Raw genomic sequence first — 26,852 nt, 5'->3', positions numbered from 1 at the left:
TTACTGGAAGGTAGGGTTTTAATCTGGTCTTTAGATTTTATATACAGTATTGCCCAGAAGTCATGATGCCAAACAAAGGTTTTTACATGACAAAAAAACCTTCTTTCTCTAATTTTCCCATTGTATGGTCACACAAGCAGAAATCTGGGAGAAGAGAAGCATCACATCAGATTTCATTCTTCTAGGACTCTTTACACAAGACCCACCTTTTCCTCTTCACTGTGGTGCAGAAAATAACCATGCTTCTCCTGATTCACTGGGACCCCTGGCTGCACACACCCATGTACTTCCTGCTCAGCCAGCTCTCCTTCATGGATATGATGCTGATCCTCCTATTGTGCCCCAAATGGCTGCTCACTATGTGACAGGGAGAAAGTCCATCTCCCCCACTAGCTGTGGGATGCAGATCATCTTCCTCACATTGGGAGGAGGTGAGTGCTTCCTCTTGGAAGTCATGTCCTATGACCGCTATGTGGCTATTTGCCACACCCTGAGGTACCCCATCCTCATGAGCTGGCGATTATGCCTGAGAATGTCCTGGGGTCCTGGTTCCTGGGGGCAGCTGAGGGGCTCGTGTAGGCTGCTGCTACTGGAGCTTCCCATTTTGCAGGGCTCAAGAAATTAACCATTTCTTCCATGAAGCGCCCACTCAGGTGCATTTGGCTTGTGCTGACGTCTGTCTTTGAGTACGCTGTGTACACCTGCTGTGTGTTAATGCTCTCGGTCCATTCCAGCTGCTGTTCTCCAGATGCGTTCTGCAGAGCCTGCAAAAAGGCTTTTGGCACCTGCTCCTCACATTTGGCTCTGGTGGGACTGTTTTCTGGAGCTGCTCTATTTATCTACAATAGACCCCAATCCTACAGGTCATCTAACCATGACAAGGTTGCATCACCATTTTATACTATCTTCACCCCTGTGCTGAACTCCCTCGTCTACAGTCTGAGGAACAGTGAGGTCGAGGGACCCTTGTAAATGTGGCTGGGGAAACAGGCAAACTTAAAACCTTAGCAAATGTAAACTCACTCTTCAAGGTTACACAGTGCCAAATGGATCTAAGTTCATGAAGTCATCAACATTTTAAACTATTGTAATTACCTCTCCTTTAGCAATATGTAAAGAGAAGGTTAAGTTTGTTGATTGGTATAATAGGAAGTTGTTAAGAATTGTGTTCATACTGTGTTAAGAGATATCATTTCTATTTTTGTAGTTGTGATTTTCATTAAGTATTTTATTGTGGTGTAGTTGACGTATTCTGGACTTGACAGTTATCTACATTATTAAATGCTCACCACAACCAGTGTAATTGAGTATTTGTCAATACAGAAGATATTACACAATCATTGGCTATATTCTCCATGTTGTACCACCATCCCCATGATAAGCTGATATTACACTGAGATTTTACACAACTTCATCCCCTCCCCTCTGTCCCCCACCCACCTAATGCCTCCCCCGGGGTGACCACTAGACACTTCTTAATGTCTATGAGTCTCCTGCTGTTTTGTTCATTCTCTTCTGCTTTGTTTTTGAGTTCCACAAATAAGTGAAATCATGTGGTATTTTTCTTTCTCTGCCTGGCTTATTTCACTGAGCATAATACACTTAAGGTCTATCTGTATTGCCAAAAATAGTATTTCTTTATTTTTTATGGCTGAATAATATTCCTTGTATATGTGCACCACCTCTTCTTTATCCATTCATCTACTTATGTACACTTTAGTTATTCACACTAAGCAGTTTTTATGAATTATTTTGTATTCTGTAAGAACTCGATAAGTGCACTGAATCCCATTTTCTGAATTAGCAAATGGAAGGATGGAAAAATTAAACATTGTTCCCAGTGTCACTCATCAAGTAAATGTTAAAATGTGACTCTGAAGCTTGTCCCCCAAGCTGAGACATTTTATTTATTTCCAGTAATTTATTTTGAACATTGTTTTCTATTCCTTAATTCCATTTATTTCTAATACCTAAGTGTAGGGATTCTATCAGGCAAATGAGAACAATACTGTTTACAATAATTTAAAATACAAGCCCATGGCAAAGGGGGAAGTGAACCACTTAGATGTAAGTGTTATACTGTCATTGTTTTTACATTTTCTCCCAATCTGTTTTGCTTGGTGTTTGAAGGCAGACCTTTGTAATTCATTCAAATTATTATTTAGTGTGTGTATACATTTATATATATATATATATAAATGTATACACACACAGAGAAATATATGGATTTCCCCAGACTCTAGTTGTAGACACAGTGACCAATCTGTTTTATATCACAACCAAGTTAAGTGTTGAGAAATGATGTTTAAAGGTTCTGTTGACTAATTATGAATATGAGGTCCATTGATATGAACTGAAATACATTAACATGCTTACTTTTAATGTGCTATCAAAGCTGAGTAAGATTCAACCTCTGTTTCTTCTAAGATGTGTTGGTCATGTTACTACTGCAAGTATGCAGCTCATGAGTTATTTCTCATACAAAATATGGGCACTTCTCAAGTGTTGGGAACTTTGAAAAGAGGAGAAACATGTCTATTTCTTCCATTAGATTCAGACACAGCCAGACAGATACGGCAGAAAGTGCTGATCATCAAAACCAAATTGTAATCAGAGATTTCATAACAAGTTGAATTAGAGAATTTTATGGCAAAGACTGACTTCATTACAGCTACAAAGAACAAGGAATTTGGTTTTAAACAGTCAGAGAGAAATAAGTGCTGAAAAAGCATCCATGGCCAACGACAATCCAATGTGAGAGTCTCAGATATAAATACTATTTCAACAGACTTCAATCCCAAAAACAATGTCTTACAGCAATGTAGGAAATCTCCATCTTCACAATGAGTTGGAAATACCCATATCATGTGCATGTTTATGGTAGTACTTTAACTAGTGTGTATAGAACCTGTACACATGTCCAGAGAGATTATCTAGTAAACCCGACACACCTCAGAAATGAGGATGTGAGGAGAAGGCAGTTAACTTTTCAAGAGTAAGAGTTTGTTTTCCTTCTTTATTATCCTCCTCAACCAGTGTTAGGATAAAAAAATGTAATTGCTAATATTCTGTCAATTATTCCATCAAAAGTATTTTCATCTCCTAAGATGGTTGAAGTTGACAGAACTAAATTCAGTCATGGAAATTTGATTTTTTTATCCCAGGTTAATTTATCATCAGAAAGATATATTTTGGAACATATCCATTAGAAAGTGGCATATTAAGCCTATTAAATTTGATAATGATAATATAGTTAAACAGGACAACTACTGAGCCTAAATCATAGGAAAAAACTCAAAGAAAAAAGTCACAGAATAAATATTATATGTAACCAAATGTAACACTCTAATAAAAAGTTACTAAATATTTGTTAAAAGAACAACATAATTCATAGAAATGTTATTTTAGACCAGTCATCTGACCATAATGAAATCAAATATGAAATCAGTAATGCAGTAATAATTTCCAAGAAGCTTTGGAAATTATGTTCATCTATATCTTTATTGTTTTGAACACTTTTGGGAGATACTAATTTCAAATACTAAATAATGGTTTACATGGAAAATTTTTCCTTTTTTAATTGAAACATGTAGAAGCCCCAGCAATTAACTTTGCTGTAGTTTAGTTTCTGCTTAAAGCTTGATTTATAATCAAACTAATCTAAGAGAAAAGTACAATATGTATACTGCTTAAGTTCGATTAATAGCCAAAACCAACCTAATAGAAAGAACAAAGTGTTAATTCCTGGAATCTGGTGTGAGTTTTAAACTGTGAAACAGGAGCTGCTAGCGGTTCCTGTGATCCTTTTTGTGGAAAACCCAGACAAGGAACATGCTGTGAAACTCAACAACCAGATGACTTAACACAATAGGAATATAAAAAACATATCTAGTTCGTGTTTGGTTGATTCGTTGAGAAAGTACGTTCAATAATTATTAACCAATGATTATTTCACTGCCTTCTGTGACCTAATAAAGACACAGGGGCACTCTAGATCGTTGCTTGGTCTCCAAGGAAGTCTAAGTCCTCTGCATTAAACCTCATTCTGACTCGGTCTCTTATTTTCACCGTCTCTGACTGCAACAGAAAAATAGTTGATATACAATATTATATTGTGATTCAACCATTACACACATTACTAAATCCTCACCCCAACTAGTGCAGTTACTCTGTCAGCATAGAAAACTGTCACAGAACCACTGGCTGTATTCTCTCTGCCGCACTCCCATTCCTGTGACCACCTTATATTGTGACTGAGATTCTGTGTCTCTTCCCCGCTCCCATGCAGCCCAGCACCCGCCCCAAATCCTCCCCTGTGGTGGCCGCTGGTCACTGATCAGTGTCTGTGAGTCTACTGCAGTTTTGTTCATTTTGCTCGGTTTTGTTTTTAGATTCCAAATATAAGTGAAATCATGATATTTGTCTTTCTCTGCCTGCCTGTTTCAGATAGCATAATACCCTCTAAGTCCATCCATGTTGTTACAAAAGGGAGGATTTCTTTCTTTTTGTGGCTGAATAATATTCCATTGTGCATATGCACCACCTCTTCTTTATCCATTCATCTGTTGATGGACACTTTGTTTGCTTCCATATATTGGCTATTGTAAATAATGTTGCAGTAAACATAAGGGAGTACATAGCATTTTAAATATATTTTATTTTATTTCAGAAAATTCCTAGAAGTCTTTCTGCCCAGGACTGGCACATTCTCCTAGACTTACTTGGTTCATGCCCCCACACCTGCCAGTGCCCTCCCAGATAGTAGCCCCTTGGCCCCAGCAGCCCTGCTGATGCACCCCTGGCCCAGTGCTTACTGAGACACCCCTGGACCACACCCCCTTGGTTTTGGCCACTTCAGAGTGAACTGCCCCAGATGGCACTCACCAGGACAGCCCTGGCCCACACACACCCAGGCCCCAGCCACCCAGCCAGCCAAAACCACAAGTCACCCACAATCTAACCAGGGGATATTCCTACACAAGGCTGCTCCTTAAAGAGTGGGGGAGGTAGCATTTCACTGAATTCATAGAAACCAAAACATAAAGTCAAACAAAATAAGGAAACAGAAATATGATCCAAATGAAAAAACAAGACACAACTTCAGAAAAAGAACTAAATGAAAAGGAATGAAACAATCAACCTGATATAGAGTTCAAAATAATTTTTATAAAGATGCTCACTGGACTGGAGAGAAATGTGGACAAACTAAGAGAGAACTTTAACAAAGAGATAGAAAGTATTAAAAAGAACCAATGAGAGTTGAAGAACACAAAGGAAAAGAAAAATACACTAGAGGGAATCTAGAGCAGATTAGAGGATGCAGAACGGATCAGTGATATTGAAGACTGAGTAATAGAAAGCGCTCATGCTGAAGAGAAGAAAGGAAAAGAACACAGAGAAATGAGGATAGGTTAAGGGCCACTGGGACAACATCAAACATTCTGATGTTTAAATTATAGGAGTCTAGAAGGAGAAGAGAGAAGGGGGTAAAAAAAATTATTTAAAGAAATAATAGCTGAAAATTCCCTAACCCGGGAAAGAAACAAATATCCAGGTTTATGAACACAGAACCCCAAACAAGATGAACATAAAGGTCCATGCCAAGACACAATAATTAAAATATCAAAGAATAACAATAAAGAGAAAATCTGAAAAGCATAAAGAGTAAAACAGTGAGTCATATGCAAGGGAAACCCCATAAGCTATCAGCTGATTTTTCAGCAGAAATAAGTCAGAAGGGAGTGGCATGGTGTATTCAAAGTGCTAAAAGGAAAAAAACCTAAAACCAAGAATACACTCTACCCACTAATGTTATCATTCAGAATTCAAAGAGAGATAAAGAGTTTCAAAGGTAAATATAAGTCAACTGGTCCTAAAAGAAATGCTAAAGGGTCTTCTTTAAGAGGAAAATAAAAGGCCATGATAAGAAGAAAATTATCAATGGGAAAATTTTCTTTTATAAATGCAAGCATATAATAAAGATAGTATACAAGTCCTTTAAAAGCTATTATGAAGGATCAAATACGAAAGCAGTAATATCAATTACATATAAAGAATTACTTAAGGGAATCCCTAAATAAAATGGTCTAAACTAAAACTTCATACTCATAAAACATGCAGGAGAGAGGGTAAAAAAATGTAGTGCTGTTAGGATGTGTTCAAATGTAAGTGACCATCAGGTTAACACAGACTGCTATATACACAGGATGTCATATACGAAATGCATGGTAACCACAAACCAAAAACCCACAACAGCTTCACAAAATAATAAAGAGAAATGAATCTAAGCACAGCACTAAAGAAAGTCATCATGCACAAAAGGAGAAAGCAAGAGAACCATCAGAGAACTACAAAAGCAACCAGAAAGCATTGAACAAAATGGTAGTAAGGACATTCTTATCAATAATTACTCTATATGTAAATGTACTAAGTGTTCTGATCAAAAGACAAACGGTGACTGAATGGATTAAAAAACCAAGACCCATCTATATGCTGCCCACGGAAGATTCACTTCACACCTAAAGAAACAGACTGATAGTGAAGGAATGGAAAAAAGATGCTTCACATAAATGGAAATTTTTAAAAGCCAGGGTAGCAGTATTTTTTATCAAAATAAACTTTAAGACAAGAAGAAGAGACAAAGAAAGACACTACACAAGGATAAATGGTTCAGTCCAGCAAGAAGTTATAACATTTGTCAATACACACCCAATGCAGGAACACCTAAATATATAAAGCAAATATTAATTGACACAGAGAATCTGACAGTTATACAATCACAGTAAGGTACTTTACACCTCACTTGTATCAATGGAATGATCATAGACAGAAAATCAATATGGAAACAGCGGCTTTGAATGACACATTAGGCCACATGGTCTTAACATATTTATACAGACCATTACATCCCAAAACAGCAGAATACACATTCTTTTCAAGAGTACATAGAACTTTCTGCAGGATAGTTTGTAAGGCACAAGAAAAGAGAGTTGCACACAGAAGTCTTGAGATATGTTTCACTCAAATACTCAGCTAAGTATAAAAAGAGAATCTATGTGATGAAATTAATCAAGGCTAGGAAAATTTAACCCCTGAGAAGGAGGAGAGAGAACAGTGTCTACAGTTGACAAGTGGCCATGAACAATTCCTGTTCCTAATAGCCTCAGTGGGGAACTCAGGAGTCAGGAATTGTCTTTCCCACATAGAGGAAAAGGGGTAATTTAACCCCGGAACTCTGACACAAATGTAGCTTCACTTCCATCTAAGGATGTTTAAAGGTCAGACCAAAAAGAGAAAAATGTTTCCAGGTAAACTTTATCATATCCTAGGAAAACAGCTCTAGAGTAGAATAGGTATAATACTTTCAAAACTGTAACATCCTCCAACTCAACACCAAAAAGAAAACTAATAATCTGATTAAACAATGGGCAGAGGACATTATTCCAAAGACGACATACAGATAACCAACAGACACATGAAAAGATGCTCAGTATCACTAATAATCAGGGAAATGCAAATAAAAACCATAATGAAATACCACCTTACACTATACAGAATGGCCAGGATCAACAAGACAAGAAATAACAAGTGTTGATGAGGATGTGGAGAAAAGGGAACCTTCACGCACTGTTGGTGGGAATGTAAAGTGTTAGAGCCACTATGGAAAACAATCTGGAGGCTCCTCAAAAAATTAAGAACTACCATACATCCCAGTAACTCCACTTGTGGAAATTTATGTGAAGAAAACAAAAATCACATATTTGAAAAGTTATATGCACCCCTGTGTTTACATATCTACAATGGCCAAGATAGGGAAGCAATCTAAGTGTCTGTCCACAGACGAATGGATAAAGATGTGATACACACACACACACACACACACACACACACACACACGGGAATATTACTCAAGTAAGCTGCAAGGAAAGATAGAGGGACGAAGGGAGGAAGAAACAACTTGCCTCCAGGAACTTGTACTGGCAGAAGTGGGCAGGGATTGCAAGGAGACTTATTCATATGACTAATTGTCATTTGTATATTTTACTGAGATTTAAGGAAAATGTCAGTTATGAAGGCCAAGTAGCAACATATGTGATACAGTTTTAAGACACTTTATTTGCCAAGATACAGCTGAGTATTTACAGCACTGGTTCATACAGTCTGACATTTTCCTAAGGATTTACCAAGGGCTGTATGAAATTCTGTGCCAGCTTTCTCACTGAAGAGAACATACCAAGATGCATGAGAGGACAGTTGAGATTATTACGGCTCTAACCTTGGATATGATATATTAAAACAGAAAACCGTGGCAAGCTGGGGCACTTTAGATATGATTAATAACAAATTTAGTTGGAAATCTCACAGTTCTCCAGGACATACCAGTGTGACAACATCTGAGAACAGCTAGTATGTACTGCCATTATACCCTTATAAAATATGAATGCAAATGGGCAGAAACCAAAGCAAATGGAAAAAACGAAAATAGTTGTTTTAGGGATTATGCCCATTTTTTCTTAATTTCTCAGACTCTTTTCAATGCTTTGATAATGCCATTTTTTCCCTTTCTCTTTTATGAAACAGGTTCATTGAGGTTTAACTGGCATACCATTAACTGCACATAAAGTGTGCAATTTAATAAGTTTTGACACATATATGTATATATATACCTGTGAAACTGTTACCCACAGTCAAGGTAGTGAACACATCCACAATTCCTGGTTACTCTTGGCAATTCCTCACTCCCAACCCTCCCTGCCTCATCCTTGAACAACCACTGACCTGCTTTCTTTCACTAGAGATTCATTTACACTAAACTTTCTGTCACTATATATTAGTTTGCAGAATATATATGAACTACCTTGAGAAGGGCTTAATCCTAGCTAAGGTTTTGGTGAGGTTCTGCTGAGATCTTTGAGTTCTGATAATATATTCTTAGGGCATGGATGTTTTCTAGTTGTGATTACTCTGGGAATGTAACATGCTAAAAATAGTAAGAGGCTTTATTGTGACCCAAACTCAGATCTCAAATATTAGGCCCTAAATGATCCTGTACCCCAAGACACCCATCCTTTAGAATCCCTTTGTGGACCTGTAGGCTAAGCTAACTGTCCCTTCTCTGGGTTCTTGTGCCACCTCATATATTTTCCTATCATTGCCTTTACCATAGTATATTGAAATTTTCAGTATCTCCCACTGTTTTTTAAGCATCTTCAGGGAGGAAGACATGGTGTGTGTGCATGTGTACATTTTAACCTCAGCACAGAAAGTGTTGAGTTAATCACTCCTTCTATTAACAGCTCACTGTCATCATACATACAAGGCCCTCCTCACCTTGTTTTAAATTTTATTTCTTCTCTTCCACTCTTGATCCTTGGCTCATATTGTTATGGATAATAATAACACCACCACCACTTAGTGAGCTCAAACTGACAGACATTATTTAATTACTTTATATTTACTCAGCTAATCCTTTCAACAACCTCACAGAGTAGTTACGGATTATTATCTCCTATTTTTTAGAGACTGGCCCAATTTGACAGGACAGTTAAGTGGCAGAGTCAGCCTCTGAACCCAAGTGGCCTGGCTCCTGAAGCTGTGCCCTTAGCTACTGTTAGGCACTTCTCCCAGACACATGTGCTCTTGTGGTTGATGGGGTTCCTGGAATGAATATCACCTCCTAAAGTGTATGTTGCTGTTCTTTGTGTGTGATGTTTTCGCTGTAGAACTGATTCTGCTTCTTGTTCTCTCTCGGCACCCTCTCCTGGTGCTGTTTGTTCGAGTTCACCTCTCCTGACTGCTGCATGCTATTCTGCACTGGGCGTTCATCCCACCTTACTGAACTCTTCTCCTCATTTGGGGTGACTTCCACTCACTACCTCCACAAACAGTGTTGCAAGGAACGTCCTTATCTATGGCCACTTGGGAACCTATGCTAGAGTTTCTCTTGGGGACCTACGCACGAGAAGATCTCTGAGTCAAAGTGCATGTGAATACTTTTCTTCACCAAGTACCAAGAGATCACTCTTCAGAATGATAGTACAAGTCCATGCTCCTGCCAGCCAGCACCAAGGGTTTCCTTCGCATCCTCATCACAGCTTGGTAATTTTTGGCTATTCTGATGAATGTGAAATACTATCTTACTGTTTTAGTTTGTATATTTCTGGTTACAGGTAAGGATGAGCACTTCTTTTGTTGGCCATTTGAGTTTCCTCTGCCTTATTTGTGTGTACGTGTGTGCATGTGTGTGTGCGCACTGATTTTCCTTGTATAGTCTAGTTGTTGGTTTCCTACAGCTTTTATATGTTGTAAATGTCTTCTCCCTGACTGTCATCTGTGCCTTTCACTGAATGGAAATTCAACCAGTTTTTAAGCTTTTGGGATTTGATTTAATAAGCCATTCTCTACCCTTGAGTCACAAAATTTGTCTGTATTTTCTTCTATTAATTTTATAGTTTTCCTTCCACATCTATATCTTTTATCCATTTGGATTTACCTTTTTATGAAGTAAAAGAAAGGGATCCAACTTTGTTTTCCCCCAAATAATGAATCTTATTCCCATTTGATAAATAATCTATCTTTTAAGCCCTTATATATGGTTTGCTTTTTTAAAAATTGTATTTTAAGTTCCCATGCATAAATGAGTCTATTTCTATGCATTTTCCTCTAACTATAACTTAGTAGTGTGCCTTAATATCTGGCAGAGATTAGATTCAAGGATCTTTATTCTATATAAGTTTTAAAAGTAAGTTGTTGAGTTCTTAAAAATATATATTTTATTTCTGAAAACATCTAGTAGATTTGTTGATAGGTAAATTCCTTGCTTCTATATGATTCTTCTTTACCTTTATACTTTTACTATGTAGCGTAGTATCTCACATATACAGTACCTCAGTAAATATGAACTATTATTCAATTGATTTATGGTCTCCTTTCAAAGTGACAGGGCAGGGAAATAAATGATGTGATAATGGAGGTCACATTTAAAGTCATCTTATCTTCTTCTGAGTGAGAGGAGGGAGAACAGACCAAATATCAGGGAGTTGACCCCTTCTGTAACAGGAACAGTTGTGGCCTTGGCTTTAATTCTCATCATAGATTAGAAACTCTCTATTGAGAATAGATTCTGTATAGAGCTTTAGAAATGGCTACACACAAAGGTCAATAGATGTTTTCTTAATAGATTGTCAAAGGAAAATCACAAGCTTAAAGTGGGAGCTGAAAGGGGAAGATTTTTATCAATGCATATTATCCAATTGGCTTGAATACTGAGTTGCAAATAGCTTCGTAAAAGCAGTTTATGCTACAGAAATGAGGAGAATGCCATCTGGTGGGAATAAATGTGTACTACACCATGTGATCTTCAGTCCTAAGGAATAGCGGGAAACACTCAGAGCGCCTATATGATGTGAGGCACTAGTCTAAGAAATTTCCACATTAATAACCCCACGAGACAAAGATAGTCATTACACCTGTTTTGAAGATAAGGAAATTGAAGGTCATCGAGGTTAAGCGACTTGCCCAAGGTCACAGAGCTAGTACTGTGTGAAATTGAGACTGTGTGGCTCTAGAATCTGTAAATTCAATCTCTTTGCTATTTTGCCTGTGAGGAAGGAGTGGTGGGCTGGAGTTGACTCCTACCAGCTAGAGGGCATGGATGGCGTACATCTCTCCCCACCTTTCCATTCAGTAACATCATGTTGGTAGTTCAAATAACATCACGGTGGGAGTATTCACACAGTGGAAATCAGAATTCTACACATCAGGGCCCTGTCCTCCTTCCCTTCCTCCATGCATCCCTCCCTCCCTTGTTTCTTCCATTCTCCTCTCTTTATTTCCTTCCTCTTCTCTCTCTCTCCACCAGAGAGCTGGTTTGCCAACACACTCTGGGTGAGAAAAATTAAGAATTCAGAGACATAGCCATAAGCATTGTTTAGGAAAGTTGGAAAAGAGATTTGGAAGACAATTAACTAGTTTTTGAGAAAACAACAACAGGATAAAAGATCCTAAGACTTTTTTGTCTTGATTTGTGTATTAGAACAGAAACAGGTAGTTTATGACTGGTGTAGAGCTCCTTGAAATGAAGAAAGTCTTACTGGAGGGTAATGTGAATTTGCTCAACTATTTTATGAGGAAAGAAGACAAAACAGTTGCAGGGTCTGTGTTGCAAAGCACACATTAAAAATGGCCAAAGGGACAGAGGAGTCTGGAAAACAAGCAGAACCATTTTTAGAGTAACTTAAGTTAAATACAGCAGGACCTCATTAACAAGTGTTGAAATGGGCAAAGAAGAATTGGAAAATTCAGAGAACAAACACACGTATGCCAGCTTGAAGGGGTTCAAATTGTAGGCTGAGAATAGCCATGGCATTTAGGGAAAATGACACAAAGTTGCTACAACATCCTAATATAGAACCCACAAAATCTTTCGGGTTAAAGTTGATGCCAGGGTTCTTGTTCACAAAGCTGAAGAATGAGCTTCCCAAACACCCAAGGTAGGAGAGCAAGGTACAGGCTTTTATTTAGAGATAACGTGAGGAAACAGAGCTCCCAGCTCATGCCAGGAGGCGATAAGAGAGCCTGTGGTTGGCTCATTGTCTAGGGGTTTTATGCGTGGTTGAGGATTTTCAGGAATGAGGGTAAAGGGTTAGGGGTGCAGACTTGTAAGACTGCCTGCCCTAAGGTGGGCTAGGTTGTTGTCTGTTTGCTTGGGTTGTTTGTAGTTGAGATTGCTTACCAAAGCAGTCTTTTGCCTAGGTTGCAGATTACTTTATTACAATTAGAGAAGGGAAAATAGCACATAGTTACAATTAAAATAAACTGGGCCTTTTAGCAGGATAAGGTAAATTTTACATTGTTATGATGTACTTGATACAATAAAGTGATGGTTTATGCTGAGATACTTTTCTTTATCTGCAGAACACTCAAACATTCCAGGTCGAGTTGCTCCTGGCCTTTTGAGCTTTAAGCGATTTCACTGAAGAATGTCTATATTCTTAGACATGTGTACAAATATTTACCCTAGAGAATTAATGTGACTCTGACTTTGCATAATGCTTAACACAGAGTTTTGATACAGACTTCTTTGCATATTGTTACATTGTTCTGACTGTAGTTATATTGCTCTGCTTTTTCTCTGGAGGCCCTCACCCTACTCTGCCTACACCCACGGTCCCTGTCTCAAAGTGACTGGAAATATTTGACTCATATAATTATCCTACTCAAAAACCTTCCATGGACAATACTGGCAAAATGTTGATAGTTGTTGAGGCTGAGATACATAGGGTATCATTGTACTACTTCTTTACTTTTTTGAATGTTTGAAATTTTATGTAATTAAAGTTAAAAGAACAGGATACAGGTCAGGCAGCTAAAGAGATACAGAAGACAAGGGTGGAGAGTTTTTAAAAAGGGGGTAGTCAACATTGCTCCATGCCCTGAGGGGCCAGAGAGGGTGGAGACTCAGGCTATAGGGTCTGACTTTTCAGAATGACTTCCTTGGATCAGGACTTGCCAAAAATATTCTTCCATTACTTAGCCTTTGAAAACAGAAACAGAAGCTTTTGTCATTGGATACAATTAAAATAATCAGTGCCACAAACGTAAGTCATGTCAGTGCTTTTTTTTTTTTGAGAGGGCATCTCTCATATTTATTGATCAAATGGTTGTTAACAACAATAAAATTCTGTATAGGGGGGGTCAATGCTCAATGTACAATCATTAATCCATCTCAAGTCTAATTCTCGTCAGTCTCCAATCTTCTGAAGCATAATGAACAAGTTCTTACATGGTGAACGAATTCTTACATAGTGAATAAATTCTTACATGGTGAACAGTACAAGGGCATTCATCACAGAAACTTTCGGTTTTGATCACGCATTATGACCTATAAACAATCAGGTCAGATATGAATATTCGTTTGATTTTTGTACTTGATTTATATGTTGATCCCACATTTCTCCCTTTATTATTATTTTTATTTTTAATAAAATGCTGAAGTGGTAGGTAGATGCAAGATAAAGGTAGAAAACATAGTTTAGTGCTGTAAGAGGGCAAATGTAGATGATCAGATGATCAGGTGTGTGCCTATGGACTAAGTATTAATCCACGCTAGACAAGGGCAGCAAAACATCCACGGATGCAGAAGATTTCTCTCAAAGCAGGGGGGATGAGGTTCTGAGCCTCACCTCTGTTGATCCACAAATTCTCACCTGATGGCCCCCCTGCGACTGTGCCTGTCTTAGGTTATTCCTCCCTTGAGTAATCTTACCCGTCTCTGGCTAACCAGTCATCTTCCGGGGCCATACAGGGAAATGTAAAGTTGGTAAGTGAGAGAGAAGCCATATTGTTTGAAAAGGTTAGCTTTTTACTTCTTTGCAGATTTATGCCCTGTGGCTTCTATGCCCAGCACTTGTCTCGAGGTATCTTTACCACCTGGAGGAATTATGATACTCGGTAAATTCGATATGAGGCACGAATTCTATTTAAGGGTTGTAATTAGGAAGGAAGAAGAAAAGCTATAGAGGTAGCATATGGAAGAAAACATGGGAGGATTATTTCCTTGACATATCTTCTTGTAGAGTACCTTAAGTATGTATAGGTTTTAAACTACTAACTAATTTGCACACACATGTTAACATAATAGGAGTACGGTGACATAAACAAAGCAAATCTATAATTACCATCCATCTCCAGTGAAGCCAAGAAAACCATTTAGGCACCCTAGGCATTTGTGAAAATTTGTCTATGATATGATGGATATTGTCCAACTGTACTTGAACAGTCTGAGAGAAATCAGACAAATTAAGGCAGCCCATTTCTGGGATTTGTTCACATCCCATATGTTCTTTTAACCGTAGATAGTCTATAGTCATAAGATTTTGGAGAGCTACACCTTGCACCCCTCCCAACCCCTGGTTGAGTTCCAACAGTACAGATCTGGTCAAATTCGTTGTCTCACTGTATGCACATGCCAGCCTAGACATCTCGCTCCTCATTCCTATGGCAAGTCCAGGAGACGGTGGGCTGGATGCAGCCACAATCGCAGCATCGTCCGGATCCCTGTGGAGGCTTTTTGATGATCATCCCCCGGCACAAGTCCTCCAGAGAGTGCTGATGCCGGAAGCTCCTCCTCATATCGTATCTTAGTTCATTTTCTGGGTATCCAAGCTAGGCCTTGATCTTCTGCATAGAAACAAACAGACCCTTTGCCCACACTTTGACATGCCCTCTATACCACTGTGCAGAACTCATTGGAGGTCAGCACACAGTAACTGCTTTTTTTTTTTTTATTAAGAGAAAGGAATATTATCAGAAAAGAGTACCTCCATAGCTGATCATCTGACACCCTTTAAGTGATCAACATTAAAGATATTTAAAGCATGCGTTGATCTTTGATTTACCAATAGTTTTATTCTATCAAGGAGTAATCCCCCTTTTCTTTCTTTCTTTCTCTCTTTCTTTTTTTTTAATTTTTAATCTATACTTACATGAAGAATACTATGTATACTATGCTCTCCCCTATATCAGGTCCCCCCTAACAACCACATTACAGTTACTGTCCATCAGCTTAGCAAAATGTTGTAGAGTCACTACTTGTCCTCTCTGTGTTGTGCCGCCCACCCTCCCCTTTCTCCCTCCCCCCATGCATGCTAATCTTAATACCCCCCTTTTTCTTCCCCCCCCCTTATCCCTCCCTGCCCACCCATCCACCCCAGATCCTTTCCCTTTGGTACCTGTTAGTCCATTTTTGGGTTCTGTGATTCTGCTGCTGTTTTGTTCCTTCAGTTTTTCCTTTGTTCCTATACTCCTTAGATAAGTGAAATCATTTGGTATTTCTCTTTCTCCATTTGGCTTATTTCACTGAGCATAATACTCTCCAGCTCCATTCATGTTGCTGCAAATGGTAGGATTTTTCCACTTCTTATGGCTGAGTAGTATTCCATTGTGTATATGTACCACATCTTCTTTATCCATTCATCTACCAATGGACATTTAGGTTGCTTCCAATTCTTGGCTATTGTAAATAGTGGTGCGATAAACATAGGGGTGCATCTGTCTTTCTCAAACATGATTGCTGCGTTCTTAGGGTAAATTCCTAAGAGTGGAATTCCTGGATCAAATGGTAGGTCTGTTTTGAGCATTTTGATGAACCTCCGTACTGCTTTCCACAATGGTTGAACTAATTAACATTCCCACCAGCAGTGTAGGAGGGTTCCCCTTTCTCCACAGCCTCGCCAACATTTGTTGTTGTTTGTCTTTTGGATGGCAGCTATCCTTACTGGTGTGAGGTAGTTTTAATTTGCATTTCTTTGATAATTAGCGATGTGGAGCATCTTTTCATGTGTCTCTTGGCCATCTGTATTTCTGTTTTAGTGAACTGTCTGTTCAGTTCCTCAGCCCATTTTTAAATTGGGTTATTTGTTTTTTGTTTGTTGAGGCATGTGAGCTCTTTATATATTCTGGACGTCAAGCCTTTATCGGATGTGTCATTTTCAAATATATTCTCCCATACTGTAGGGTTCCTTTTTGTTCTACTGATGGGGTCTTTCGCTGTACAGAAGCTTTTCAGCTTAATGTAGTCCCACTTGCTCATTTTTGCTGTTGTTTTCCTTGCCTGGGGAGATATATTCAAGAAGAGGTCACTCATGTTTATGTCTAAGAGGTTTTTGCCTATGTTTTTTCCAAGAGTTTAATGGTTTCATGACTTACATTTAGGTCTTTGATCCATTTTGAGTTTACACTTGTATATGGGGTTAGACAATGGTCCAGTTTCATTCTCCTACATGTAGCTGTCCAGTTTTGCCAGCACCATCTGTTGAAGAGACTGTCATTTTGCCATTGTATGTCCATGGCTCCTTTATCAAATATTAATTGACCATATATGTTTGGGTTAATGTCTGGAGACTCTAATCTGTTCCACTGGTCTGTGGCTCTGTTCTTGTGCCAGTACCAAATTGTCTTGATTACTATGGCTTTGTAGTAGAGCTTGAAGTTGGGGATTGAGATCCCCCCTACTTTATTCTTCTTTTTCAGGATTGCTTTGGCTATTCAGGGTCTTTGGTGTTTCCATATGAATTTTTGAATTATTTGTTCCAATTCATTGAAGAATGTTGCTGGTAATTTGAGAGGGATTGCATCAAATCTGTATATTGCTTTGGGCAGGATGGCCATTTTGACGATATTAATTCTTCCTAGCCATGAGCATGGGATGAGTTTCCATTTATTAGTGTCCCCTTTAATTTCTCTTAAGAGTGACTTGTAGTTTTCAGAGTAGAAGTCTTTCTCTGCTTTGGTTAGGTTTATTCCTAGGTATTTTATTCTTTTTGATGCAATGGTGAATGGAATTGTTTTCCTGATTTCTCTTTCTATTGATTCATTGTTAGTGTATAGGAAAGCTACAGATTTCTGTGTGTTAATTTTGTATCCTGCAACTTTGCTGTATTCCGATATCATTTCTAATAGTTTTGGAGTGGAGTCTTTAGGGTTTTTTATGTACAGTATCATATCATCTGCAAATAGTGACAGTTTAACTTCTTCTTTACCAATATGGATTCCTTGTATTTCTTTGTTTTGTCTGATTGCCATGGCTAGGACCTCCAGTACTATGTTAAATAACAGTGGGGAGAGTGGGCATCCCTGTCTGGTTCCCGATCTCAGAGGAAATGCTTTCAGCTTCTCGCTGTTCAGTATAATGCTGGCTGTGGGTTTATCATATATGGCCTTTATTATGTTGAGGTACTTGCCCTCTATTCCCATTTTGCTGAGAGTTTTTATCATGAATGGATGTTGAATTTTGTCAAATGCTTTTTCAGCATCTATGGAGATGATCATGTGGTTTTTGTCTTTCTTTTTGTTGATGTGGTGGATGATGTTGATGGATTTTCGAATGTTGTACCTTCCTTGCTTCCCTGGGATGAATCCCACTTGGTCATGGTGTATGATCCTTTTGATATAATGTTGAATTCTGTTTGCTAATATTTTATTGAGTATTTTTGCATCTACATTCATCAGGGATATTGGTCTTTAATTTTCTTTTTTGGTGGGGTCTTTGCCTGGTTTTGGTATTAGGGTGATGTTGGCTTCATAGAATGAGTTTGGGAGTATTCCCTCTTCTTCTATTTTGTGGAACACTTTAAGGAGAATGGGTATTATGTCTTCTCTGTGTGTCTGATAAAATTCCGAGGTAAATCCGTCCGGCCCCGGGGTTTTGTTCATGGGTAGTTTTTTGATTACCATTTCAATTTCTTTGCTCGTAATTGGTTTGTTTAACTTTTGTGTTTCTTCCTTGGTCAGTCTTGGGAGGTTGTATTTTTCTAGGAAGTTGTCCATTTCTTCTAGGTTTTCCAGCTTGTTGGCATATAGGTATTCATAGTAGTCTTTAATAATTCTTTGTATTTCTGTGGAGTCTGTCGTGATTTTTCCATTCTCATTTCTGTTTATGTTGATTAGTGCTGATTCTCTTTTTCTCTTAATAAGTTGGGCTAGAGGCTTATCTATTTTGTTTATTTTTTCAAAGAACCAGCTCTTGGTTTCGTTGATTTTTGCTACTGTTTTATTCTTCTCAATTTTGTTTATTTCTTCTCTGATCTTTATTATGTCCCTTCTTCTGCTGACTTTAGGCCTCATTTGTTCTTCTTTTTCCACTTATGATCATTGTGATGATAGACTATTCATTTGGGATTGTTCTTCCTTCTTCAAGTGTGCCTGGATTGCTATATACTTTCCTCTTAAGACTGCTTTCGCTGAGTCCCACAGAAGTTGGGGCGCAGTGTTGCTGTTGTCATTTGTTTCTTTATATTCCTTGATCTCTATTTTGATTTGTTCATTGATCCATTGATTATTTAGTAGCATGTTGTTAAGCCTCCATGTGTTTGTGAGCCTTTTTGTTTTCTTTGTAGAATTTATTTCTACTTTTATACCTTTGTGGTCTGAAAAATTGGTTGGTAGAATTTCAATATTTTGGAGTTTACTGAGGCTCTTTTTGTGAGCTAGTATGTGGTCTATTCTGGAGAATGTTCCATGTGCACTTGAGAAGAATGTATATCCTGTTGCTTTTGGATGTAGAGTTCTATAGATGTCAATTAGGTCCACCTGTTCTAGGGTGTTGTTCAGTGCCTCTGTGTCCTTACTTATTTCCTGCCCAGTGGTTCTATCCTTCGGGGTGAGTGGTGTGTTGAAGTCTCCTAAAATGAATGCATTGCAGTCTATTTCCCTCTTTAGATCTGTTAGTATTTGCTTCACATATGCTGGTGCTCCTGTATTGGGTGCATATATATTTAGAATGGTTATATCCTATTGTTGGACTGAGCCCTTTATCATTATGTAGTGTCCTTCTTTATCTCTTGTTACTTTCTTTGTTTTGAAGTCTATTTTGTCTGATATTAGTACTGCAACCCCTGCTTTCTTCTCCCTGTTGTTTGCCTGAAGTATGTTTTTCCATCCCTTGACTTTAAGTCTATGCTTATCTTTGGGTTTAAGGTGAGTTTCTTATAAGCAGCATATAGATGGGTCTTGCTTTTTTATCCATTCTATTACTCTGTGTCTTTTGATTGGTGCATTATGTCCACTTACATTTAGGGTGACTGTTGAGAGATATGTACTTATTGACATTGCAGGCTTTAGATTCGTGGTTCCCAAAGGTTCAAGGTTAGCTTCTTTAGAATCTTTCTGCCTAACTTAGCTCACTTATTGAGCTGTTATATACACTGTCTGGAGATTCTTTTCTTCTCTCCCTTCTTATTCCTCCTCCTCCATTCTTCATATGTTGTTTGTTTTGTTCTGTGCTCTTTTTAGGGGTGCTCCCATTTAGAGCAGTCCCTGTAGGATGCCCTGTTGAGGTGGTTTGTGGGAAGCAAATTCCCTCAGCTTTTGCTTGTCTGGGAATTGTTTAATCTGCCATCATATTTAAATGATAGTCGTGCTGGATACAGTATCCTTGGTTCAAGGCCCTTCTGTTTCATTGCATTAAGTATATCATGCCATTCTCTTCTGGCCTGTAGGGTTTCTGTCGAGAAGTCTGATGTTAGCCTGATGGGTTTTCCTTTATAGGTGACCTTTTTCTCTCTAGCTGCCTTTAAAACTCTTTCCTTGTCCTTGATCCTTGCCATTTTAATTTCTATGTGTCTTGGTGTTTTTCTCCTTGGATCCTTTCTGTTGGTGGTTCTGTGTAATTTCATGGTCTGTTCGATTATTTCCTCCCCCAGTTTGGGGAAGTTTTCAGCAATTATTTCTTCAAAGAGACTGTCTATCCCTTTTCATCTCTCTTCTTCTTCTGGTATCCCTATAATACGAATATTATTCTTTTTGGCTTGGTCACATAGTTCTCTTAGTGTTGTTTCATTCCTGGAGATCCTTTTATCTCTCTCTATGTCAACTTCTATACGTTCCTGTTCTCTGTCTTCTATTCCTTCAATGGCCTCTTGCATCTCATCCATTCTGCTTATAAATCCTTCCAGGGATTGTTTCACTTCTGTGATCTCCTTCCTGACATCTGTGATCTCCCTCCCGACTTCATCCCACTGCCCTTACATTTTTCTCTGCATCTCATCCCATTGCTCTTGCATTTTTCTCTGCATCTCTGTCAGCATGTTCATGATTTTTATTTTGAATTCTTTTTCAGGAGGACTGGTTAGGTCTGTCTCCTTCTCAGGTGTTGTCTCTGTGATCTTTGTCTGCCTGTAGTTTTGTCTTTTCATGGTGATAGAGATAGTGTGCAGAGCTGGTACAAGTGACCGCTGGAAGAGCTTCCCTTCTTGTTGGTTTGTGGCCTTCCTCACCTGGGAGAATAGCGACAACTAGTGGCTTGTGCTGGGAAGCTGTGTGCAGACAGGGCTTCTGCTTCCTGCCTGGTTGCTATGGGGTTTATCTCCGCTGTTGCTGTGGGCATGGCCTGGCTGGCGCTGCTCCTCCAAAATGGTGGAGCCCCGTTCGAGGGGGAGCGGCTGGGAGGCTATTTATCTCCATAAGGGGCCTCTGTGCTCCCTGCAGCCCATGGGGTTGGGGTGCCCAAAGATCCCCAGATTCCCTGCCTCTGGTCTAAGTGACCTGTCCTGCCCCTTTAAGACTTCCAAAAGGCACTCTCCAAACCAAAACAACAACAGCAACAATGAGAGAGGGAACAGAAAAAAAAAAAAAAAAGGGAAAAAACACTTGATTTTTTTTTTGTCCTCAGGCGCCGGTCCCAGGCACCTACTCACTCGTCCTGCTGCCCTGCCTCCCTAGCACCAGGGTCCCTGTCCCTTCAAGGTTCCAAAAAGCACCCGCCCACTGGTCCCACAGGGTAAAACGCGCGATATTCTTTGTCCTCAGGCGCCGGTCCCAGGCACCCGCTCACCAGTCCCGCTGCCCTGCCTCCCTAGCACCAGGGTCCCTGTCCCTTTAAGGCTTCCAAAAAGAACTCGCCAAAAAGTGAAAAAAAAGGGGGAAAAATGCGCGATTTCCTCCGTCCTCAGATGCCGGTCTCAGGCACCCGTCCACCGGTCCCACAGGGAAAAATGCAGGATATTCTTTGCCCTCAGGCGCCGGTCCCAGGCACCCTCTCACCAGTCCCATCGCCCTGCCTCCCTAGCACCGGGGTCCCTGTCCCTTTAAAGCTTCCAAAAAGCACTCTCCCAAAAGAGGGAAAAAAAGGGGAAAAACGCGCGATTTCCTCCGTCCTCAAGTGCCGGTCTCAGGCACCCGCCCACCGGTCCCGCAGGGAAAAATGCGGGAAATTCTTTGTCCTCAGGCGCCGGTCACAGGCACCCGCTCACCAGTCCCGCCGCCCTGCCTCCCTAGCACCGGGGTCCCTGTCCCTTTAAGGCTTCCAAAAAGCACTCGCCAAAAAGAGAAAAAAAAAGGGGAAAAATTCGCGATTTCCTCCATCCTCAAGTGCCGGTCCCAGGCACCCGCTCACCGGTCCCGCAAACGGGGTCCCTGTCCTTTAAGGCTTCCAAAAAGCACTCGCCAAAAAGAAAAAAAAAAGGGAAAACCGCGCGATTTCCTCCGTCCTCAAGTGCCAGTCCCAGGCACCCGCTCACCGGTCCTGCCACCCTGCCTCCCTAGCAACGGGGTCCCTGTCCCTTTAAGGCTTCCAAAAAGCACTCGCCAAAAAAAAAAAAAAAACCGCTCCGGTTTCTTTCCACCGGCCAGGAGCTGGGGGGAGGGGCGCTCGGGTCCCACCAGGCCGGGGCTTGTATCTTACCCCCTTTGCAAGGCGCTGGTTTCTTGCAGGTGTGGATGTGGTCTGGATGTTGTCCTGTGTCCTGTGGTCTCTATTTTAGGAAGATTTTTCTTTGTTATATTTTCATAGCTCTATGTGTTTTGGGGAGGAGATTTCCACTGCTCTACTCACGCTGCCATCTTGGCTCCGCCTCTCCCATGTCAGTGCTTTTTGATATTAGAATACAGATGCAGAAATTAATTACACACTCATGAAAAGACAGAGGCATTTTAACCATTTAACAATTTGATTAGTTCACAAAGAGGTTAAAGTACTCTTTGGCAATATTTAATTTTTATTACATATTATATTTTGCTGTATTAAGATAAATCTCACATAAAGTTGAACAAGTCTTAGTCAAAAATATAAAAATAAAACATAAACATTTAGCTAACAATATACTCCAGAGTAAGTAATTCTAACCCTCCTTACCGATCTTGCTAGTCTTATTTAATTGATTGAGTCTACTCGGCATTTTTATGCTCCGTGGGATGGTAGTCCTGGGCCACATGAAAGAGGAGTCAGAGTTTTCCAGTGTGACAGTGGATGTCTTTTCTTTTTGGCAGAAGGCTGCACCATGCAGCGTGGAGAGCAGATCCCAGGTTGTATATTCTCTTGTGTTTGCAGCTTGGACGTTGGTGTTTATTCACTGAGGTTATCTGGGTCCTGATTCACTAGAGCATCAGCCTGCCTGCTCACACACCTCAAAGCGATCAAAAAGTCTTCTGGCTTTTCCTTTCTGCATCTTAATCACTTAATGACCAGAGCTTACCTTTGACTTTATCTACTTTCTGCTGCTATCTGCACAGACTCCCTGAGGGCAGAGAAATGGCTTCACCCAGTTCCGCTTCCCAAAGCCACTGCTTGTTTGGACCTGCTCCCATGAGATGGGGGATCTGGGGTAAGTCCACTGCTAGGGCAGGGAGTCAGGGGAGCGGGTGGGGAGTGAGGGGCTGGAGGTATGAGTCAAGTCTGATCTCCAGCCTAAGCAAATGATACAAATACAGACTCTTTCATCCATGTCCCACAGAATCCTCCAACAGACATGCCGTTGTTCCTTGGGGAGCCAGGTCATGGTTAGGAAGAAATGTAAGAGGGTGGTTGCAAGGATCCGTATAGAACTGACCTCCAGGTGGCTAGACTGGGTTTTCCAAGGCATTTTTTTCTGAGCCTTTGAATCTAGAAACAAGGAAATTTTTCTCACTGCGTTTATGAGTACAGTGCGAGTGTCAGGGCCTTTTTCTCTGAGAAGGGAGATGAGACAAGGCACCAGACTGAGATCCTGTGAGGTCTCTAGGCTTCTGAGAGTTGAATTGCCACCCCCTCCTGATAAGGATTTCTATCATTCATGGTCTCAGCTGCACTTAGGGCCATCAGCCATAGTTCATTATGCAGCATCTGGTCTGAATAAACCGCAGATTTATTTGTAGTCTCTGAGTGCTCTAGGCGGGAGATGCAAACAGCAGCTTTCCCTGGGGAGGCCTGGATGTAATGGGACCCTTTTCTGTTTTGCATCCCTGGCTCTGATGGGGATCTCTGAGGATGCTCAGTGGTACAGTCTTCTTTTGGCCCTTATCTTTCCTAACTAGTCCAGTGAGAGCGAGAGAAAAAAATTCTGTCCTGAGTCCCTCTTTGTGCCCCAGAAAGAAATAAACAGGAAGGTGAGGATATAAAATTTATTTGGAGAGGAATTTTAATTGTGCACATTTGAGGTTTGAGGTACATCCCTGACCCCTCAATACATAGACCTCCACTGGAGTATTCCCACATTGAGTTGTTTTTAGTGAGGTGTTCTCTCCCAGACTCTGAGCTCTTAGAGGATGAATTTTTGTGTGTTAAACTTTGAGTTATCAGCATCTTGTTCAGTTAGTAGCCCATATGCTCAGTACACTTTTGCTGAATGAATAAGTGCACTTATCTTTGTATAGTGGCTTATAGTTTATTATGCACATATTATTTCCTTTGAAACTCAAAACAACCCCGTGAAATGCTACTGCAATCATTTCTGTTATCCAGATGGGGCTAGGGCAGGTTTAGTGACTTTCCAAAGATCACCCAGCATAAGAACTCAAATCTAGATCTTTGACATGAAAATCTAGGGTCTTTCCATGTGCCACACTGACTCTAAGCCTTTCCCATCAGTATATAATAAACCAGCCAGTTACTTAGCCATCTGAAAAGAACATGAAAATATAAATATTTCCCTGCTGGAGCAGAACCATGAAGAGAACTGCAGCCTAGTGTCCAGTTTGACAGCAGGAGTTCTTAGGAGCATGGTCATTTCAGAGCTGGAGACGTAGCCTTCATAACATTCTCACGGACCCTGTAGGAACCTGCTTACTAATTTTTACTCCATTATGGATTGAAAAGCTTCATGGTGGTATCTTTCAAAGCTTTAGCTAAAGACACAATTGGGGCCCTGTGTCTTATCTTAACAGCATCATGGTGTTGGGAGAGAGGCGAGACTATGGCATTAGTTGTTTGTTTTTTCAAAGACATAAAGGATTGTGTTTGAGTGATTGCGAAGTGTTGGACACCAGCTGGAGAAATTCAAACGGCAAAAGTATTTTGAAAATTGCAGTGTTCAAATCATGGCAAAAGTTGTAATAACTGGTTTACAGTGAAGGTAACTGAGGTTTGGTGTGAATTTTGGCTCCTTCTTGGGCTGGAGGAAGTGCCAAATGAGGATTGGCGAACTGTGGCTTGGGATCAAATCTGACCTGCCATCTCTTTTTGTAGAGCCCACAAGCTAAGAATATTTTTCGCATGTTTAAATGGTTGAAAAAAATCAAAAGAATATTTCCTGATGTGTAAAAATTATTTGAAATTCACATTTCCTTGTCCATAGATAAAATTTTATGGGAGCACAGCCATTTCTATTCATTCACATGTTGTCTCTGGTAGCTTTTGGGCTACCACAGAAAAGCTGAGTACTTGTGACAGGGACTTTCACAGGGAATTTATGGCTCACAAAGGTTAAAATATTTACTGTGTGGCCCTTGACAGAAAGTTGCTGACCCCTGACCTATTGCCTTGCTTTGTTCAAAACAGGCGCTCAAATAATTGTCAGAGGGTTAAATCTGGGAATACTAGATGTCACTGTGACATTGCCAGGAGTGGGTCCAGGAGCTGAATATTTCAGGGCACCCCCACACGCCCCTCACCTCTTGGATGACTGAGCTGCTATGAACTGAGCTGGGTTCTGCCCCAGAGCCCAGGGCGCAGCTGAGTCCTCGGTGTGCATCCAGATCAGTGTGGGCTCTGACCCTTTCACATCCAGTTTGCTTTGAATATCTTCTTTCTCTGTACCCTGCCTCTCAGCCGCACATCCCTTACTTTAGAATATTAACAGCAAACAGTTAAGAGCTTACTCTGGGCCAGGCAGTGTGCTAGGGACGAGGCAGAGTTGTTTGGACCAGGCCCCATGGTAGTCTGTGGGCCCCAGCCACAGAGTCTGCCCCGACAGGTAAGGTGAACTCCGTGCTGGAACTGCTTCCAGGCTCTTCTCAGCCCGGGGTTGCCCAAGGTCAGAAGCACCGAGTGGCTAGCAAGGCAGGCAGCCTTGATGATTTTGCACAAAATATCCCAGGAACTGTCAATGTCAAAGATGTTGGACATGGAAGAAATAGAGCGACTGCATTGAAAATCTAAGACTGAAAAAGCAGCTGATAGCTTTGAGGGCTCCCGTGTGAGCCTCCATGCTGTGTGCCCTGAAGCCTGTGCCATTGCTTTCCATGTGTAGAGTGTGTCTGTCTCCTGAGAGAGATGATCAGCAGGGTGACAGCGTGGATAACATGATCAGAGGAATGAAAATCCTTAGGTCATAGAGAAGAACCAGGTTAAGCACAATGGTCTCAGGAAAGTACTCCTCAGTGGTGTTGGAGGAGGGGATAGGAGTGGAACTGTTTCCATACGCATTGAGGGTATCTGTGGAGAAGGGGAAGCTGAAGCATAAGGAGATGAATGGGGATATCCTCAGAAGACAAGCCATCAGCACCATGATTTTCCTCTTCATCATGGAGAACAAAGGTGAATGAAGTTTGTAATTCAATGGCAAAAAACTGAACTAGGCAGCAAGCCGGAGTTTGGAATAGCTAAGAGAAATGACGATGACTTGGAAAAGTATATACACTGTGTTTTGGTTATAAGTGATCCAGAAAAATAGGCTGTAAGTATTCTCCAGCATTATCCATTCCTGTAACAAGATCCTGAAAAAGCTCAACACGACCCGAATACAGTCACTAACAGGGAGTCTTTTGCTCCTGGTCCACCTGGCCCCATCTATGGCCAGGATGAGGCATTCCCAGCAATGCCAATGATGCACCCTGTTGGAGAGATCCCCATGTTGAAGAGAGTTTTAAACCTGGACGTGTCTTTACCTGTGACATCTGTTTTTACCATCGCCATTCTCTTTGGTCCTGATGTTCAGGTTTCCACACCAAGAACTGATACCCCTCTGCAATCTTCTGACCTTCACTCAGTGTTATTACAATGTTTTCTCCAGGTAATGGTTCCTTACATTTTTTTATTCATTTGCTTGCCACATGACTACCAGTCAGAGGCTTGAAATGCAAATGGTGATAGGATCTGGTTACAAGCTGTCTCCATTTTCCATAAAGACCCATTTGTCTTGGGCTTTCAGGAACTTACTGGA

At 40.4% G+C, this 26,852-nt stretch overlaps 1 protein-coding gene across 1 annotated transcript; it reads right to left on the bottom strand.

Moving 5' to 3' along the window:
• Positions 1–506: 506 nt before the first annotated feature.
• Positions 507–26,605, bottom strand: LOC140845999 (taste receptor type 2 member 40-like). The gene is given in 6 exon segments (XM_073221432.1): positions 507–839; positions 23,325–23,377; positions 25,570–25,821; positions 25,824–25,847; positions 25,850–26,497; positions 26,500–26,605. Coding segments are annotated over 6 exon segments (1,416 nt in total).
• Positions 26,606–26,852: the final 247 nt, after the last annotated feature.

Source organism: Manis javanica, chromosome 14, assembly GCF_040802235.1.
Source record: "Manis javanica isolate MJ-LG chromosome 14, MJ_LKY, whole genome shotgun sequence".
Taxonomy (NCBI): domain Eukaryota; kingdom Metazoa; phylum Chordata; class Mammalia; order Pholidota; family Manidae; genus Manis; species Manis javanica.
The sequence above is the reverse complement of the archived record's forward strand: the minus strand, read 5'-3'. Positions and strand labels throughout refer to the sequence as shown.